The sequence below is a fragment of the Taudactylus pleione genome, unplaced genomic scaffold, assembly GCF_031769625.1.
Source record: "Taudactylus pleione unplaced genomic scaffold, aTauple2 ptg000098l, whole genome shotgun sequence".
Classification (NCBI taxonomy): Eukaryota; Metazoa; Chordata; class Amphibia; order Anura; family Myobatrachidae; genus Taudactylus; species Taudactylus pleione.
The window spans coordinates 2,097,660-2,117,787 of record NW_028284500.1 but is presented as its reverse complement, the minus strand read 5'-3'; the positions used below and the strand labels follow the sequence as shown (position 1 = coordinate 2,117,787).

At 47.0% G+C, this 20,128-nt stretch overlaps 1 protein-coding gene across 10 annotated transcripts in view; it reads right to left on the bottom strand.

Annotated features, from left to right (window-relative positions):
- LOC148526422 (ankyrin repeat and fibronectin type-III domain-containing protein 1-like) overlaps window positions 1-20,128 on the bottom strand; it is a 493,356-nt gene that overhangs the window by 120,586 nt on the left and 352,642 nt on the right. For all 10 annotated transcript variants that reach the window (XM_088470360.1, XM_088470359.1, XM_088470361.1 and 7 more), the window contains one exon: window positions 5,419-5,547. In XM_088470360.1, coding sequence (XP_088326486.1) covers window positions 5,419-5,547 — 129 coding nt within the window. The remainder of the gene's footprint in view (window positions 1-5,418; window positions 5,548-20,128) is intronic.

Sequence of the window (20,128 nt, the reverse complement as noted above, 5' to 3'; positions counted from 1 at the left end):
CTGTAAGGACGCCCTCTATGTCTTAGTGAGCGACGGCAGTTAGTGTACGCTGCACTATAAAACCTCCCACCGGTCACTTGCAGCACACGTCATCTACGGGAAGAGTCTGATTAATCGTGAACATCGTGGGCCATCGGAGCTGCTCGCAGCACTTGGGGTTGACCTAACCTATCCCAAGCACTGGCTAAAAAACAACCAAGTCACGTGTGCAAAGACGCTACTTTGCTAATTATGCACACCCATTAAATGCTGTTCTGACGGTCAGACACGCCTGCGTTCGCACATCCACACCCCCGTTCACAAGCACCTACCCGTTACCACCCACAAACGGCGCTATCTGTCAAAGCAGCGACCTGAAAGTGGCTTGCGAGCTAGCAAAATCAGATCGCAACGAGTGACTTGCACGCGCGCATTGCGAATTATACGCATGCGCAGATGTGCAATTATCGCTTCCAGCGAGCAAGCGTACCCTAGCGAGAGACTCTGAATGAGGTCCTTAGTCCCAGGTCATATAAGACAGCTTCATTCTCATGAAGCTATATTCTCATCTTTAATGTTCAGTAATCACTTCACTAGTTTTGCCATCATATTACACCAATTACAGTTAGGTGATAAGCTCTATAAAAGCACTGACATAATACACTGCTATCGCTCGTTGGTCTGGATCAGCCAACACTTCCATCAGTTAAGCTCAATTATCTCTCGTCAAAACCCACTGACTAATCTCTCTTTGGGAACAGGTCAGACTCAGCCATCTCACTGTCAGTCAGCTCCATCTCGATGTGTCATTCATATAATAATTTAGCTCTTGGTGATCTCTGCTCTAGACCAACTCCATTATTAACCATCTTATAAGTAAGCTCCATCATTCAGCACACAGCAATCTGCACTACAGACCATGTACATTCTCTCATTGTGTCTGTCTCATTCATCCCCATTCCAACATTACCATTATTTATCACACAGCGATCTCTGCTCCAGACCATCTACATTATCTCATCTCAATCATCCTCATTCCAACATTATCCTTATTTATCACATAGCGATCTGTGGGCCTGATTCAGACCCGCTCGCGAGCGCTGAGCGCTCGCAAGCGGGCCGATGTTGCTCTAGTGCGCATGCGCACGACGGACCCGGGTCCGTCATGCGCATGCGCGAGACCCGAATAACGACGGCCAAGCCGTGGTTATGGGTCTCGCACCAAAGGGGGCGTGCTGTCGATGGTGATTGACAGCACACCCCCTTTGGTGGGCATGCCGGAGACATGGCTGCCCAGACGGAGGCGTTCCCATGGGAACGCCTACCGTCTGGGGCTGGCCCCACTTTTTGCTCTGGAGTGCTTTTTGCTCCGATAGAGCCAAAAGCACACCAGGGCTTGCGGCAGCGAGACCCTACCGCAGGGTCTTGACGCAAACCCGATGGTCGCGATGGTCTTGACCATCGCGAACATCATTTTGGCCGCTCGCTATAGCTGTGGGTGGTCACCCACAGCTATGTGAGCGGCCAGGAGGCCGCTCCAAAAAGGAGCAGGGACGGCCCTGATTCAGAGCGAGCGCTCTGTCAGAGCCTCCGGCTCTGAATCAGGGCCTATGGCCCTCATTCAGAGCCACTCGCTAGCGGCAGTACGCTCGTTCCGAGCGATGTTCGCACATCTGCGCATGCGTACGGTTTTTAGTACGCATGCGCGAACCAGTCAGTGCGGCCGAAAATCGTTGGTACGCAATATAGCGAATGCCTGCTATTTTGAGTGACAGAATGAGGCGTATGTGGGTGGTAACAGGGGAAGGTGCTTGAAAACGGGGAGTGGAGATCCGAACACAGGCGTGCTTAAAGGTCAAAACGGGCGTTTTAAGGGAGTGCATAATTAATACAGCAGCGTCATTGACCACGTCACTTGGTTTTTTTTAACTCAGAACTGCTCGCAAAATAGCGGTTGAAAACACCAACCACAAGAATAGCGAGCAGTTCATACGCTGTACGATGTACTCGATTAATCTAATAAATAGCGGACATGACGTATGGTGCGTGCGGCCAGGGGGCGTTTTTATCAAATAAACGAGCGTATGTTTTGCTCGCTCGTTCAGACTTAGAGGTGGGAACAGACTGCAATTTGCGAACGGATCATTTGAATAGCCACCCCTTGTTTTTGAACGAACGACCACAAATAGCGAACGGCTCTGAATCAGGCCCTATGTTCTATGTTCTCTCATTGTGTCAGTCTCATTCATTCCCAGTCCAACATTATCATTATTTATCACACAGCGATCTCTGCTCCAGACCATCTACATTCTCTCATCTCAATCATCCTCATTCCAACATTATCCTTATTTATCACATAGCGATCTCTGCTCCAGACCATCTACATTCTCTCATTGTGTCTGTCTCATTCATCCCCAGTCCAACATTACACTTATTTATCACATAGCGATCTATGTTCCAGACCATTTACATTATCTTATTGTGTCTGTCTTATTCATTCCCATTCCAACATTACCATTATTTATCACACAGCGATCTCTGCTCCAGACCATCTACATTCTCTCATCTCAATCATCCTCATTCCAACATTATCCTTATTTATCACACAGCGATCTCTGCTCCAGACCATGTACATTCTCTCATTGTGTCTGTCTCATTAATCCCCATTCCAACATTACCATTATTTATCACACAGCGATCTCTGCTCCAGACCATCTGCATTCTCTCATTGTGTCAATCTCATTCAATCCTAGGCCCTGATTCAGAGCCGGACGCTCTGACCAGAGCGCGAGCTCTGAATCAGGGCCCACCTCCATAAATATGGAGCGTCCTCCTGGACGCTCGTATAGCTGTGGGTCACCACCCACAGCATATACGAGCGTGCAGGATGATGGTCGCGATGGTCTTGACCATCGCGACCATCGCCACTGCGAGCAGAAGCCTGCGGTTGAGTTTCTCAACCGCAAGGCCAGGAGTGATTTTGGCTCTGTCAGAGCCAAAATCACTCCCACTGACATCACTAGTGATGTCAGTGGGGCCGGCTTCTGACGGTAGGCGTTCCCTTGGGAACGCCTCCGTCTGGCAGGCACGCCCCCGGCACGCCCACCAAAGGGGGCGTGCTGTCAATCAACATCGACAGCACGCCCCCTTTGATCAGACACTACGAGCGAAGGAAAGTCCTTCGCTCGTCGCGTCTCGCAGTGCAGACCATCGACCCACTTGCGAGCGGACAGCCGCTCGCGAGTGGGTCTGAATCAGGGCCCTAGTCCAACATTACCCTTATTTATCACATAGCGATCTATGGGCCTGATTCAGAGCTGAATGCTCTGACCAGAGCGCACGCTCTGAATCAGGGCCCTCCTACCTTTTTTTGGAGCGTCCTCATGGACGCTCGCATAGCTGTGGGTTACCACCCCCAGCTATAGCGAGCGTCCATGATGATGGTCGCGATGGTCTTGACCATCGCGACCACGGGCTTGCGACGGAGACCCTGCGGTAGGGTCTCGCTGCCGCAAGCCCTGGAGTGATTTTGGCTCTATCAGAGCCGATGTCAGTGCGGCCGGCTTGAGACGGTAGGCGTTCCCATGGGAACGCCTCCGTCTGGCAGGCACGCCCATCAAAGGGGGCATGCTGTCAATCAAATGGTGCGAGACCCGAAGCGATGGTGAGCCCGTCGCTCGCCGTGTCGTGCGCATGCGCAGTGGGGAACATCGACCCACTTGCGAGCGTACTGCCGCTCGCGAGCGGGTCTGAATGACCCCCTATGTTCCAGACCATCTACATTATCTTATTGTGTCTATCTTATTCATTCCCATTCCAACATGACCCTTATTTATCACATAGTGATCTCTGCTCCAGACCATCTACATTCTATCATTGTGTCTGTCTTATTCATCCCCATTCCAGCATTATCATTTATCACATAGCGATCTATGCTCCAGACCATCTACATTCTCTCATTGTGTCTGTCTCATTCTTGCCCATTCCAGCATTATCATTATTTATCACATAGCGATCTATGCTCCAGACCATCTGCATTCTCTCTGTCCCATTCATCCCTGTTCCAGCATTACCATTATTTATCATATAGCGATCTATGCTCCAGACCATATACATTCTCTCATTGGGCCAAATTAAATTAAGTTTGATGATGAATAACAGCGGGAGGGAGCTCCCGCAGCTCTAAAAATACACTGCGTTGTTTGGTCGGGCTAAAGGATTTCTTCTCGCACCCCCCTGGGGATGCGAGGAGAAATCCGACAAAAGTGCCGGGCGCGCAGCTGTTTACCGGCTTAGTGTGGTGCTAACAGCCGCACACCTGGCACTTTAGTCAGAGAATGCCGGTTACCGCGACTTAACCTGAGTGTTAAGGCGCGGCTACCGGCATTCTCTGACTAAAGTGCTTCAGACCATCTACTTTCTCTTATTGTGTCTGTCCAATTCAATCCCATTCCAGCATTATCCTTATTCATCAGTTAGTGATCTCTGCTCCAGACCATCTACTTTCTATTATTCAGTCTTCTAATTCAGCTGCTCTCTGACATCATCATTTAACGATTTCTGCAGACCATCTCACCATCTCCATTTCATCGCTTTACCTAATAATTAAGCTCCATTGCAACATTATCATCATTTATCACTTAGCTGTCTCTGCGCCAGATCATCTCCATTCCATTCCATTCCTCCATGTGTTATAAATCATCTACAACACAACAGTGCAAGCTATTTGACAAACACTAAACAACTCCTGCAAAATGCAAAACCAGCTATGGATCAGTAGTGCACTTATAGTGCACCTGAGTTTCCAAAAAGGTGCACAGGTTTCAGGAGAAGAAAAAGGAAGTTCTCACCGGCAGAGTATGGAATCGGCTGGAGAGAGAGCCAACTTTGCAAGGTACAAAATAAACACCCCAATGTGCCTGATTTTGCACATTACTGCAGACATGAGATCTGAATTTGTAGAGTGGGAATAATGAATTGAGATTAAGGGGTAGAGAGGATGTTCCTTGCTATGGCCATCTGCACTTGGTAAAAGGACTTGTCCTATGCTTTTTGGGATCCATTTTGTGTTTCTATCTTGCAGTTTGGTGGATAAGCGCATTTCCGGGTGTATTGCAAACAATATAACATAATAAAAAAATATAATAAAATAGTATAATAAAAAGCTTGAGCTTAATCCTGACACTTTCATCATTCAGCGTTTAGCGACTCATGTTCCAGAGCCTCTCGCTTCCATCGCTTCAACAATTCAGTGTCATCTAGCCATCATTTAAATTTGCGAGTCAAGTGATAAATACAAAAAGTGTACAAAAGACAAACTACATCCCAAATGTATCATTTAAGGAGCAAACATTTTAGCTTAGGTCCTCTCTGTCCCAACATCATCCAGAGTCAAAGGACAATCCCTATGACAATCTGCCTCCTTCCCCCTCTTCTCACCATTCAATACTCAGTGATCTCTGACGGAATACGGGCTGCTCCAGAGGTGCCAGCTCTCCATCATTCCTCTTCTCACATCTCTCCTTCAATGACAACCTGTGGGTCAACTTTGAGAGACCACCAAGGGACCTGCATGGGGAACAAAGACGAAAAAAAGTGTCAACGTAGCCTTCTGGGTAACTTTTGTCTTACACTCCTCTCAGCACCAAGGACAGTGTGTCCAGTTAACTTCACTTGCATCCTGCTCTCCAAGGTGAAAATAAATAGAAACAAGTGAAGTCTCTAAAGATTAAAATAGGAAGACTGGCTGGTTAGGTGAAATAATAGAAAGCCTGGAGAATGGTACTGTACCGCATTGTATCAGAGGCTATTTATAGTCATTTGCACAGACTGTACTGCAGCAGAGGGATGAATCATGGCAGATATGCAGTTTCTATGCAGGCATATGTAAGAGATACCACTGACGGTTACATGTACATCAACACATAAACAATCAGAGCTAGCATTGGCTACCAGGTCATCTCGCTTATGGGTAAAGTATGAAAAAAAAATAAAAAGGTTTTCAAAATGAACAAAGCCTGGTTTGAAAACCATTTTTTGCCTGGAGTAATCCTTGAGAAATCACATTATGTTATCTCAGAAAGACTGTAGCTTCCTTTGGGCATGATGAGGATAGTGCTTGAGTCTAGCTGCGATGTACAGTGCAGAGTAACTGGGAAGCTCTACAGCTGCAAGCATTACACAAGCATATGGAGAAATTCAATAACCAGGGTTATAAATGGAATTTAATATCAGGAGAAACAACTGAAATTCAACAGTGCGCGTCAGGGAGCCCCAGAATGCCCCTTTTTAGTTGCGTTCTAAGTCTGGCTATATCGGCACAGGATGAATGGTTTATTCACGGGGCAGAGCTGTTTCTAATCTCAGCAATGATTAAATCCCTTTACTCGTCTGAGTTTGTCTGTCAATCTGCAGCAAGACATTCATGTTATCAATCATTATGAAAGTGCTCCGCACATAACAGAACAGGGCAAACATGCTGATGCAGGCATCGCGCATCCAGTTAGTGAATTTCAGTAAGCAGGTAGTGTAACAATAGGTGCCTCTGTTTTACAACTGAACGAACGTAAAAACACTGTTAAAGCAATCAGGGTATGGAGGAAGGGGGCGTGGTGGGGTGGGGGCAATGTAGTGTATTGCTAAAACTCAGGATTATTGTGCACTCATGACAATTTCCAAAAAATGCAGGGACAACAGTATGGGGCTGCCGCAGAGCTGAATGTACACGTTTGTGGAGACTAGCTTACATGGTTTCACACTACACATGCTTCAGAAAGGAATAGACACAAATATGGACGATGGGGAATTGTATGCATTTAGTTGCATCTCCACTTGCTGGACTCTAGTGAGGTGTTGTTATGTAGGCAATGTTCCAGGGTGTGTTGGCGGCAGGCTATGTAGACCTGGGGGAAGGTTCAGTTAGCAGCGAGGTTTACCCGCAGCTAATTGCTCTGGCTAGAGCTATCCAGTTGAGTGCCAATACCCCATGCATTAAGCCCCAGAGAGTGCACTAAACGTAGTATCTGTGGATTATTGCATGTTGGCCGTGGGTTTACCAGCAAACCCGCACAGCAAACATAGCGGCTAATTGTATCTGCCCCTTGGCCGGAAGTGTAAATACGCCTGTTTTCAGATGTATCTTTTGCACCAAGCACAGGACTGGTGCATGTGTGTAATGAGAATGACGACAGGTAGCAAACCAAGCAAGATGGGGTGGTCCTGCCACAAGCTGCGTACAGCTCTGCATATGGGCAAATATATGTGTAAGCAATGCGGGAACAATTATGGCCAGCGCCTTCAACTACGCACCAGCACCTATTTGATGGTAATATAGATGCACATAAACTGTGTGACTAAATGTAGGATATATCTTACTCACATTATTCTCAAAAAGTTGCTATTTTGTTTGCTAATCTAGTGGGGAAGGCAAGAGCAGTGGTGAGTATAACAATAGGGATGTTTGCTGGCACAAGCCCTCATGTCCCCCCTTCAAACTCAACACTCCAACGACAATCTTGGCAAACGGCAAAGTGAGCTCGGAATGAAGTGCTTGCTGTATATTTAAACATGGAAAGATTTAGGCCCTCATTCAGAGGCAGTCGCAAGAAGCGCGCTCTCTCTGAATGAGGGCGGCCGCTTCTTTTTTTTAGTGCCGCCTCCTGGTCGCTATCTAAGCTGTGGGTTACCACCCACAGCTTAGCGACCGACCAGGGTTATGGTCACGATGGTGAAGACTATCGCGACCATCGGGGCTTGCGACGAGACCCTAAGGTTGGGTCTCGGCAACCGCAAGCCCCAGGGAGCTTCTTGCTCTGATCGAGCAGGAAGCTCCCCACTGATGTCAGTGCGGCTGCCCACAAAACAGCAGGCATTCGCTTGGGAACGCCTCCGTTTGTGTAGTCACCCCCCCCGCCCCGCCTACAAAACGGGTCGAGCTGTTGATCAGCGTTTAGTGACTCATGTCGACAGCCGCCCCTTTTGTAGTGAGCTCCGGAGCGAGAGAAATTCTCTCTCGCACCGGGGCTTGCGCACGCGCAGTGCGGCCGCTGCGCGTGCGCAGGGCCTTAACATCGACCCGGTTGCGAGTGCTCAGCACTTGCGACCAGGTCTGAATAAGGTCCTTAGTTTTATTACAAGGACCATGCATGACACAAGTAAGAGGCATGTCCATGGCTTGGGCACTGCCTTTGGTAGGAGACGGATTATCCACTTATAGTTTTACCAATTAGACCTTAAGCACCCCACATACTTTCCAAACAAGAACAATGGCTACCCCTTCCTTCCCCAAAGACTCTCTTTCCAAATATTAAGACCATTTAAATGTATCCAAATACAGCACTTTTGCCTTCTCTCAAGCCATTAGGACTCTTTCTCCCTTTGGATTGGTCTGCAATAACCAAGCATTGTATAGGTGTATAATATCCATATTTTGTAGCTTCCTACTTGATTCGCTAGACCCAATACAGAACTGTCATGATCTAGAAAGGGAGGGAGACTGAGGGCCTGATTCAGAGCCGGACGCTATTTGCGGCCACTCGCTCTCAAAAAGGGGCCTGATATTAAAATTTAGCGTTCGCTCTTTGCGGTGTGAGGACGCCTCTATGTCTGTGCGAGCGTCTGCTAAATGCGCTCGCTATTTTTTCAAGACGCCCCTTTGCCGTTCGCAAATCACATCATCTCCTGTTTTTATTAGATTAATCGAGAACATCGAACGGCATCTGAACTGCTCGCAGTGCTTGAGGTAGGATTACTTCCCGCAATCACTGCGAGCAGTTCAGGCTAAAAGACAACCAAGTGACGTGATCGATGACGCTCCTTTGCTAATTATGCACTCCCATTAAACGCCCTTTTGACCGTTGGGCACGCCTGCGTTCGCACAACCACTCCCCCGTTTTCAAGGACCTTCCCCTGTTACCACCCACAAACGGCACATTCAGTCACTCAAAAAAGCAGCCCCTCTGTGTTTTACGAGCGCACGATTTCCAAACGCAGTGACTGGTTTGCGCACGCGCAATGCCAACCATACGCATGCGCAGTTGTGCAACCATCGCTCAGAGAAAGCGTGCGGACGCTTACGAGCGGATCTGAATCAGGCCCTCTGTGCCAAATGTAATAGGGTGAGAGTTTAGAAAATGTTAGAGTTTAGCAGTAATACTCTCACACTAATACATTGGGCGGAATTCAATTATTTTCATCCCCTATCGCGCCCGACGGAGCTATTCTATTCATGCTCCTGTCGGGCGCGATCAACTGCCAAGCGCTACATTTCAGCTTGCAGCCCCTGGGGGATGAGAGCTGAAATGTGCGAAAAGTGACATGTTTGGGCGCCCAAACATCACTTTTCGCGATCGCGCCCAGCACTTTGGTCGGGGTTAGCCGTTTTACGCGGCTAAACCCGACCACTTTGGGTGCGATCAGCGTGAAACGCTGGCACAATTGAATAGCAGCCCGTGATCTCCTGTCACTTTAGACGGGAGATGCTGGCCTCGAAATCAATTGAATTCCGCCCATTGATCATTGTATTTTCAAAACAGGAAACACTTGAATTAGAGTTTAAATCTTGGGAGTTTTTTGAGTCTGAAAAATTTTTGTTTTTTCTCACATTTTCTAAACTCTCACCCTATTACATTTGGCCCTCAGAACCCCAGCCAGATGACCTGGGACAACGTAAGGATGGAGTTCACTAAAAGCACTATTTCTTCAACAATAAGGAAACACCCTGTAACGTTTACTATAGATGTTAGCGGTATATAGATAGACTGACTAGGATGAACAGTGATACCCGGTGTTGGGGAAACTGTGACCACAGGGCCACAAGGCAACTCTGTTTCACAAAAGGGATGATCACCAGACAGGACAACCTTCCGGGTGATCACCCATTACTGTGGCATGATAACCTTCTTAACTATTGTGTTTTAAGAGTTTTTATCAGAAACTTCCTCTTGTGTTACCCAACCCGAAATGTCAGTAAATATTCAAATAAACTGGAATCACATATTCAGGCAGCTGTAAAGTGTGTTTTATTTATTATTATCCTTTATTTATAGGGCACAACAATGAATCAGCAGCACTGTACAAAGTGCATATATAAATACAGTACAAACAACAGGACAGAAATTGTTTAAATATTACAGTACAAACAAAGCAGAACATAGCAGGATACAAAATAATACATGCATGGCAGTCAATAACAACACATTTAGGTAAATACAGTCACTATAACTACAAAATCAGCACTGGCTGAAACTTACTCCAGTTGATGGGCACAGCAGGCAAGTTTACAATGGGAAAAGATGCTAACAAGGAAAGGTGCAACAGGGAAGAGGGCTATGCTCATGAGAGCTTACCATCTAAAGGGGAGGGGTACTGAGTCGGTGTTCGAAAAACAAAAGGGGTTGGATAGGAGGAGCTGGGTGGCTTTTATAAAGAAATGAGTTTGGGCAGCTTTGGAGAGCGGAGGGGAGTCTGATAGGAAGAGAGTCCCAATTGGTTAGCACAGGAAAGATCCTGGAGGTAGAAGTGGGAAGAAGAAGTCAGTTGGGAAGAGAGGTGATGGCCATCGGCAGAGCAAAGTGGGCCTGCAGGAGTGTGACGGGGTTAGAGATGTTGGTGGGAGGGGATTGTGTGAGGGCTTTATGTGAGGAGTTGTAGTGTAAGAGGAGCCAGTGTAGGGCCTGGCGGATAGGACTGGCAGACATGGATGAGGGTTCTTTGTGGCCTCCAGGGTGTGAAAGGGTCTGAGATATTACATAGCAACATTTTGAGAAGGCCCCCACCCCAAACCTTTTAGAGAGACAACTCTCTCTGTAGCGAAGAGAACTCTAGTAGAACTCTAGTAAATGTTATGCACCATAGATGTGCCCTAGTTCACACTGCACTACAGTGTACTCAGATACTATTCCACATTGTAGTGTTGTGTTCTCATCATGCCACATTGTAGTTCTCCCAGTTCATGTTATGTCGCACTGTATTGCCTTCAGGTCATACTGTGCTACATTACAGTGCCCCCAGTTCATGTTATGGCACATTACAGTGCCCCTCATTTCATATTATGCCACCTTACAATGCCCCCCAGTTCATATTACGTGACATAACAGTGCCAACAATTCATACTGTGATACATTACAGTGCCCCCAATTCATGTTATGTCGTATTACAGTGCCCCCAGTTCATGTTATGCCACATTACAGTGCCCCTCAGTTCATATTATGCCACATTATAGTGCCACCAGTTCATAATGTGCCACAATTCATATTGTGCCACACCATAGTATCCCCAGTTCATACTGTCTAAAAAAATTGGTTTTACCAGTTAATTTTTTGCTTACAATCCCCTCTAGGTTCATATTATATAACAGTGCAGTGCTTTCCAGGCGATGGATCATATCAGTGTGGAGCTTTACTGAGAGAGAGACACAAAAATCACCATCTAATGCTGACGATTCCCCATTTTCATACCAGGCAACAGGCCGAGACCGATTGCTTAACAAGCAATTCTGGGAATTTGGTAGACAACTACAGTATATGACTTGGGTCTGGGGCCTCCTAAGTCTCTGGGCCCCATAGCAATGGCACCCCCTGCACCCTCTATAGCTATACCTATGCCCCCATGGTATATATACACTTACCATAATATATATACAGTACTGTGCAAAAAGTTTAGGCAGGTGTGGAAAAAATGTGGAGTACTGGAAGTGATGATATGGCCCCCACAGAGCCCTGATCTCAACATCATCGAGTCTGTCTGGGATTACATGAAGAGACAGAGGGACCGAATTCATCAAAACTACATTGCCCGGTAACCATGCGGAAACGCTAGTTTCCGCATATTGTAGTAACCAGACTATTCATCATCAGGGGTCCGAAAAGGACCCCTGATATTCAGCAAACTCTGAATACTGAAATTTTTTGGAGTTTGCTTCCGAGAACAAGCGCCATCTTCAGACGGCACTTGTTCTCGGATCCCACAGGAAGGAGTTCCGGGGATGCGAAGAGGGATCCCTCAGCTCCCCGGAGGCTATGAGCATGTGAGACCTGAGGTCAAGCATGCGTAGGCGGGACGATGGGGAGCTGCGATACTAACCACAGGGACAACTGCTTTTCAGAGCAGTTGTCCCCTCACCGAAGCAATGATGAATTGCTCCGGAGTAATCTGTCCCCCGCTGCAAGTTGGATACTTAAGTATCCCTCGCAGCGAGAACAATACTTCATCATCGGAGGCCATACGGCCTCCGATGATGAATAGGCCCTATATGGATTTGAGCAAGCCTACATCCACAGAAGATCTGTGGTTAGTTCCCCAAGATGTTTAGAACAACCTCCCTGCCAGTTTCTTCAAAAACTGTGTGCAAGTGTACCTAGAAGAATTGATGCTGTTTTGAAGGCAAAGGGTGGTCACACCAAATATTGATTTGATTTAGATTTCTCTTCTGTTGCATTTTGTTAATTGATCAAAAATAAACTATTACCACTTCTATTTTTGAAAGCATTCTTACTTTGCAGCATTTTTGCACAGTACTGTATATATATAAAATCAAGTTCAATAGGTGAATAAACACCACCTTCCCCCTCCAAAACCTGTTGTTACAGTTTATACCCTCTTATCCCACTTATGAATGAAATAATACATCTGCGTTCCCCATCTGCACCCCCATTGCCCACCCTACCTATCTCCCTTCCCTTATTTTGTCTTTAGCCTTGGTATTACGTTATGTTTAGTTGGAGAATTTCAAATCTATTGAATGTGACTCTGCAAAACAAGGTCTGTTCAGCAGATTTCATTTTTACGGTGTTCTTGTTGCCCTGATAAAAATAAAGTTTTATATAAATAAAAATAACAAAGACAGCGGCATATTAAGAGAGGAGGGGGCCCATGTTCACTCCCCGTCTGGGGCCCCCTCCTCTCTCTCCAGTGGCCGACGCGCACTGACAGCCTCAGTAGACTCCGGGCACTAGTATGTGCCCAGAGTCTACTGCGCAGGTCACCGGGAAAATGGTGCGGCAGACATTTTCCCAGAGATTTCCCTAGTGCACTTGCGCAGAACTCCGGGAATATGGCACCAGCGGCCATTTTCCAGGTGTTTTGTGTAGCGCTTCTCCAGACGACGTGGGACTTCAGGGAAGTATTAAAAAGTATGGGTGCAGGGTGTGCGGTGTGGGCCCCCCTGGACCCAGGGGCCCGTGTGGATAGCACACCCTGCATCCATTATAGACATGCTCCTGGGGAAAGGTCTTTTACTGCCTTTTCCTTGTTGCTTGGACCAGGGCCGTAACTAGGGTGGTGCGACATGGGCCACCGCACAGGTCACCGCAGGGCAGGGGGCACTATTTGGGCCTGTCAATTTTTATAATCATTCTCACTCGCAGCTTCCTCTTTATCTCTGAAAGCTCCCGTCCGCGCCTATCTCCTCCCTGGCTGACTCCCCTTCTATCTGGCCACCTCCCCAAGCACCTTCAGTCACATCCTCTTTTATCACACTGTGGGCCTGATTCAGAGCCGCTCGCAAAAAGCGAGTGCTCGCTCTGAATCAGGGCGGCCGCTTTTTAAAAAAACCCGGCCTCCTGGCCGCTCGCTAAGCTGTGGGTGACCACCCACAGCTTTTGCGAGCGGCCAGGTGATGGTCGCGACCATCGGGCTTGCGACGAGACCCCTGTGGTAGGGTCTCGTCTGCTGCAAGCCCCAGTGAGCTTCTGGCTCTAACAGGGCCGCCCAAAAACGTCAGGCTTTCCTTCAGGAACGCTTCAGTTTGTCCAGCCACCCCGCCTACAAAACGGGGCGAGCTGTCGATCAACATTGACAGCCGCCCCGTTTGTAGCGAGCCCTTGAGCGAGTGCAATTCTCACTCGCTGCGGGGCTCGCTTGCGAGCGGGTCTGAATCAGGCCCTGTATTTGGTAGTGACACCTGGATAATAGTGGTACAATGGGATTGGTACCCCTTAATCATCGTATGGCACAAATCAGATTTATAATGGGCCACACCCCTTTTTCGGGCACATCCTATGACCCTGTGTGAAAAAATAGGGGGGCGCCAATGCTCTTTTTGGCCCAGGGCACCAAAAATTTTAGTTACAGCTCTGGCTTGGGCCTCACACCATCTTATGTTAGTGTGAGGTACTGGAATGAGCCTGGATTATACAGCCTCCTTAGCTGGAAAAGAAATAGCATCTGCTGTTCTTACCCAGAGAAACCCACACAGCGCGCTGTACCATTATGTGACAGAGTACATTTTTGAACCCATCTCGGATTTTTGAATGTGCTTATAAGTGTCCTTTATCAGTAAAGTTCAGTATGGATTTCAGATCTCATTTCAAGTTGTCAGCCCGAATGATTATCTGGGATTTGTGATGTCAGCTAGTTGTCAAAATAAGCTATGAAAGGGAGATAGGCTGCCGCACATTCACCCTCGGTGCTGCCGCTATGTGTCTCTCAGCTGTGGCAGGAGACGGCTCTATGAAGAATAGTCATTACACAGCGCACAGCGACTCATACAACATGATGCCTAATTAGCCAGTGGGAGTCGCTGGATGTAAAACTGGGGCACCACTGGGACTAAATGATGGGTGTGGATGAATGAAAAAATGCTTTTATGAGGATATTTCGCTCTACATACATTTTATGCAGTTTCTATTCCAGGTTTATAGCTGGGATGATAACTCACATTGATAACAGCAATGTCTGTAGGTAGATGCACGTATACACGTTAGGCATAATAGCACTGTGCCGTAAGGCCAAAGGTTGAGCTATATAGGTTATAAATAGAAAAGGCCACTGGGTACTTTGTGCTTGGTTAGATATGAGGCTCCTTTCAGGTAGGGGCATTTTAGACGGTACGCACACAAAGACCTGGTGACATATGTCCAATACTGGCTTTGACAGCAGCCACCTGGAAGAGGTTTGGAAAAGTGCCGCATTCTGTGCTGCAGAGGGCTGGTTGTGAGTTGCCAAGAGCAGATCTTATTCTGTTCCTACAGCACCGAGTGCTCCCCCCCTCGTTCTGCCCCTTCAAACACTCTCCAGTGCTTCCCAGCATATATCACAAAGTATTATGGGCCTCATTCAGAGGCGGTCGGAGGATGCAAGCGGTCGCTCAGAAACTGGGCGGCCGCTTGCATCCTGACCACCCGCTTCTGTTACGGTCGTTAGGCTGTGGGTTTACACCTACAGCTCTAACGACCGCTCGGGTGATGGTCGTGATGGTCAGAGACCATCGCGACCATCGGGGCTTACGACGAGACCCTAGGGTAGGGTCTCACTTGTCGTAAGCCCCGGAGAGCTTCCGGCTCTGTCAGAGGGGCTCCCTCGTGCGCATGCGCACTGGCCAAACATCGAAGCGGCCGTGCGGTCGTAGACCGTACGGCCGCCTCTAAATAAGGTCCTATATGTGCAATCCTTTAGTTAGAGTATAAGGAACAATATAGTACAAAAAAAATCTTATTAATAATAATAAATAATAATAATAATAATAATAAAGCAATGTATGTTTTATACCTATTTTTGTTTAGTAAAGTAATAGTATTCCTGTGTATAAGGGATATCTTGTTCAACATACAGTATATTGTTTACTGAAAGAAAACTTAAATCCCATTTGATGATGTCTAAGTGCGGTGTTCACGTGCTGTTACTATTTGCTTTATTACCATACCTAGGGGTCTATTTACTAAGCTGTGTTAGTAGATAAAGTGAACCGTGATAAGCTGCCAACCAATCAGCTCCTAACTGCCATTTTTCAAACACAGCCTGTGAGATGACAGTTAGGAGCTGACTGGCTGGTACCTCACCACCGTTCACTTTGTCTCCTAACACAGCTTAGTATATAGACCCCCTAGTGCCTTTTGTAAATGTAAGCAAAAAAAACTGCAACAACTCCATTCACTCCAAGAAACCATTTTGCTCATAAGGCCTGACTCAGAGATGTACTCAATGCAGGTATTTACGCCATTGAGTGATTATCGGTGATCTGCGCATGAGGGATCCCCATAGTAAACTCATTATTGATGACTTATTGGTCCAGTGCAGGCGGCGTGATAACGTGATTCGTGCCCCATTACGACCCCACTCCCATGACGTGAATATCATCCTCACATAGCAGGAGTGAGGCCACCAAGATGCGATTCACATTATCAGGCCCGGTAGGGTATGATGACAGGGAAGTGGGATGCCCGAGGATGCTCAACTTCCTTTGTGGGGATGCGGAAGGACTAGTCTCCCAGACGTTCTGGAAGTATAAGCAAAGCAGAAAACACCAGAGTTACAGGTCAGCTTTCATTCTACAACAGAAGGAACATGGATCCTTTCCAGATTTAATAATAGATAAAATATGCAGAGGACGGCTAATGCCCACGTCTTCCAAAACCATTTCTATAGTAATACGGTGAACGTAAACCTTGCTTATAGATAGGGTGCATTTTACCATTAATAAACAAGAGCGATATATGTTCTGCTGTGTTACACATGAACTACAATATTTAAAGCTTTCTATGTCAGAAAACGGGTTATGTAATGATGCCTCAAACCCTTCATTTCAGTCCTGCTATGCTTTACAGCACTCTGTTGAAATAGCAGAAATCCGTCACTGTAAAAGGTTCCTACGTGGTATTAACAAGTATCTGTTACCTATACCTAAACGGTTACATCGTGCACCTGAGGCCTGATAAAGATTCTTCTTCATGCAAAACTGACGCTCGCAGAGTTGCATGTATTGTACTTTGTACTGCAGGTCTTCTGTATTTGAAGAGCTTTATCATGGCTATTAATATGCAAGTGTAGTACAGTTAGGGCATACAACAGGGCTCTTTGTGGCCCTATGCCGGCCTCGGCCCCTAAGCCTGCAACGTCATCATGTCACACCTAGGGGGCGTAGCCGCCGGCTTTAGGACACTGCCCGGCAGCTCCACAGGCTTGAGGGTGCCTGACTGGACCATCCCTTGGACAATCCTGGTGGCTCCACAGCAGTGATACTGGCTGCAGTGTGCCGTTCATGGCACCCTGCAAGCCACATGCAGGTGCCGTGGGGTAGCAACGGTGCCGCCCCCAGTGTCCTGTGCCAGTGCACCGATCGCACTCCCTTAATTATGGCCCTGGCATACAAATTAAGCTATATATTAAATGTGAATGCTACAAATTTAATGTTGTTTCTGGGTGGGCAGGTGCCACACTATGAACAGCAGCATATACACTGCCCCGCGTCTTGCCAATTTGACCCCATCCAATGAAATTTGGTGCCATCTGCAACATAAATCCTCTTTTAGAATACTGTAAGCTCCAAATTCTCCTCAGTCTCAGCTGGTGCAAATGTTAAATAGCCATATATCTATCTGCCCAGAGAGCGATATACCTAAATACCTAACTACCGGTTAAAGGTTTTAGAACACCGCCATTTTTCCAGTTTAGGTTAGCAAAAAACTGAAACATAATGTAAATGTAAGAGTTGTAAAAAAAAGGTCTTTATCAGGGAACAAGTAACGGGTGAAGAACTTACAGCTGTTCTGCAGCAATGAAAAAGGGGCTTGCCTGGTCCATGACGCACTGCCAGTGTACTACTGAAGACTGGAAGAAAGTCCTATGGACGACAAATACTGTAAATGCGAAATCTTTGGCTCATCACGCAGGGTGAAGGTACTCTGTCAAGCATGCAAAAGGATGGTTCCTCAGTGTGTGGGGTCTATGGGTCTCATTCAGACCCGGTCGCAAGCCCTGAAGCGAGAGAGAAATTCTCTCGCTCCGGAGCTCACTACAAAAGGGGCGGCTGTCGATGTTGATCGACAGCTCGCCCCGTTTTGTAGGCGGAGCTGGGGGGGTGGCTACACAAACGGAGGCGTTCCTTAAGGAACTGACATTGCTGATGTCAGTGGGGAGCTTCCTGCTCGATCAGAGCAGGAACCTCCCTGGGGCTTGCGGCTGCCGAAACCCAACCTTAGGGTCTCGTCGCAAGCCCCGATGGTCGCGATGGTCTTGACCATCGCGACCATCAACCTGTTCGGTAGCTAAAGCTGTGGGTGGTAACCCACAGGTTAGCTAGCGACCAGGAGGCCACACTTAAAAATAGAAGCGGCCGCCCTCATTCAGCCCAAAATTTAAAAGGGCAATGCTGTAATTAGCAAAACACCCCATATTTTGCTAGTAAAACCATAGCCCTTTTTAAATTTTGGGAATTAAACATGGCAGGAAGTGGCGGCTAGTAGGAAATAAGCACCTGTCGCACTAAGCGTCAAACACTGAGGAGGAAGCGTGATGGTCTCGGGCTCTATGCTGGATCCTGAGTCAGCAGCTTGCACATAGTGACTGCCACCCTGAACCAAAAGGCCTACCACAGCATTTTCCAGCACCATGCAAAACCCCACTGGTGTTGGTTCATCCTACAGCAAGAAATGACCCAAACGTACGTTCGGGCTACGTAAGAACTACCCTTGAGGAAAAGAACAAGACAATAGGCTTCAAATCATGGAATGGCCGGCACAGTCTCCAGAGCTAAACCCCATTGAGCTCTTGTTTGGGTTGAACTGGACAGGAGGAAAGAATGCCACCAGTGTGTTCGGCAGTTACTGTATATCTGCAGAAGGCGGCTACTTTGCTGAGTCAAAAATTTAGACTTAATTTTTGTTAAACAAAATGATTCTGTTTTCTTTTTTTTAACTCCAATTGTTTATTTCTTCTAAGCTTTAGTTTCATAGTACATTGAGACAATAAACTGTGTAATGCTGGCCATACACGCTACAATTATCGGGGCGATCCGCCTGATATCGGCGGATCGCCCCGATAATTGTAGCGTGTGTGCGGGCGACCGAGGGTTAGATATTGCTCGGTCGGGCATGCAGGATTGTCCAGCATGCCCGTCCGATGCGATATTTACCCGGTAACGGTCGGCCGCATCGGGCAGTGTATGCCCAGCGCGGCCGACAGACAGACATTTCCTGTGTTCCTTCAGGGAAATGTCTCCTCCCCCGGGGGCGGAGCACGGATGTCGGGCTATACACTGTGAGATTTCTCTGACGGTCTGACAGACATTTTATCTGGCTGTGTATGCCCAGCATAAGTTTTAATAAAAGCTGGAAATATAGAGGTGTTCTAAATCTTTTGAATTATAATGTATTTGGGCAAATGCCCTACCGATGATGTGAGTTTAATATTTGTGCTCTTCGGCACAGAAGAGATCCATAAAGCAATGACAACAAAATGAAACACTGTCATTATGTGGGCTGAAGCAATATCCATGCAAATTCAGCTTTTAAATATATTAATTGAGAGGTTGCATTCGAATAAAGTGGTTTCAGGTCACAAAATAATTGTGTCCTCTATGCCTTACTAATGTCCCTAGTTCCTAGAGCAGGGCTTTTCAACTCCAATCCCCAACATGTCATGTTGCCGGGATTTCTTTAATCATGCATAGGTGAGGTCATCTATTTTGCTTGGTCAATGATGATCACACACCTCTCCAGAAATCTGGAAATCGTGGCCTGTTGGGGGTACTTGAGGATTTATTTTTGGTGACAGGTACATTTTAAGGGGCATATTTATGCTTTGGTATTTGGCCTTGTTATCATCTCTTATCATCGCTATTTCAAACATCCCTCTTCAGTGAAAACCATGCAGAGTTGTAGTCTACACAGTAGGTTACAAAGTCTAAGGTCATCTTAAGATGGCGGAAGCTACCAGGTGGCGGCTGAGAAAAGCTAAGCTATTTGGAGATTGTTAAATAGCCAATTTTCGCCGTCCCCATAGAAAGCTACGAGTATTACTTTGCAGGAGAATACATAGGCGGTACCCTTATAATAACTGGCCCTGAAACTAAATGCGCTAATCCTTCAAAAACAACAGTTTTCAGAGGACCGTACACATTACTTTTATGAATAGGCCCCAGAGTAAGCAAGAAGACCTACTACTAGAACTAAACAAATATACTAACATGCAAATATATTTACATACAGTAAACTGTACATGTGAGCAGCGTCAGTCTGGGGCATCAAGGGCTCACCAGGGAATGCAGTGATAGGGGTCATAGCTTAAGGGGTGTAACTAGCCACTAGAGGGGCTGTGGCCAGCCACCACAGAGGGATGACCAACTATTAAATAGGGTATGCAAAGGACAGGGACCCTTTATAAAGGAGGGGACAGGGGTGTGTCAGGATTGGCTGGAGGGCTAATCTTGTTGGAG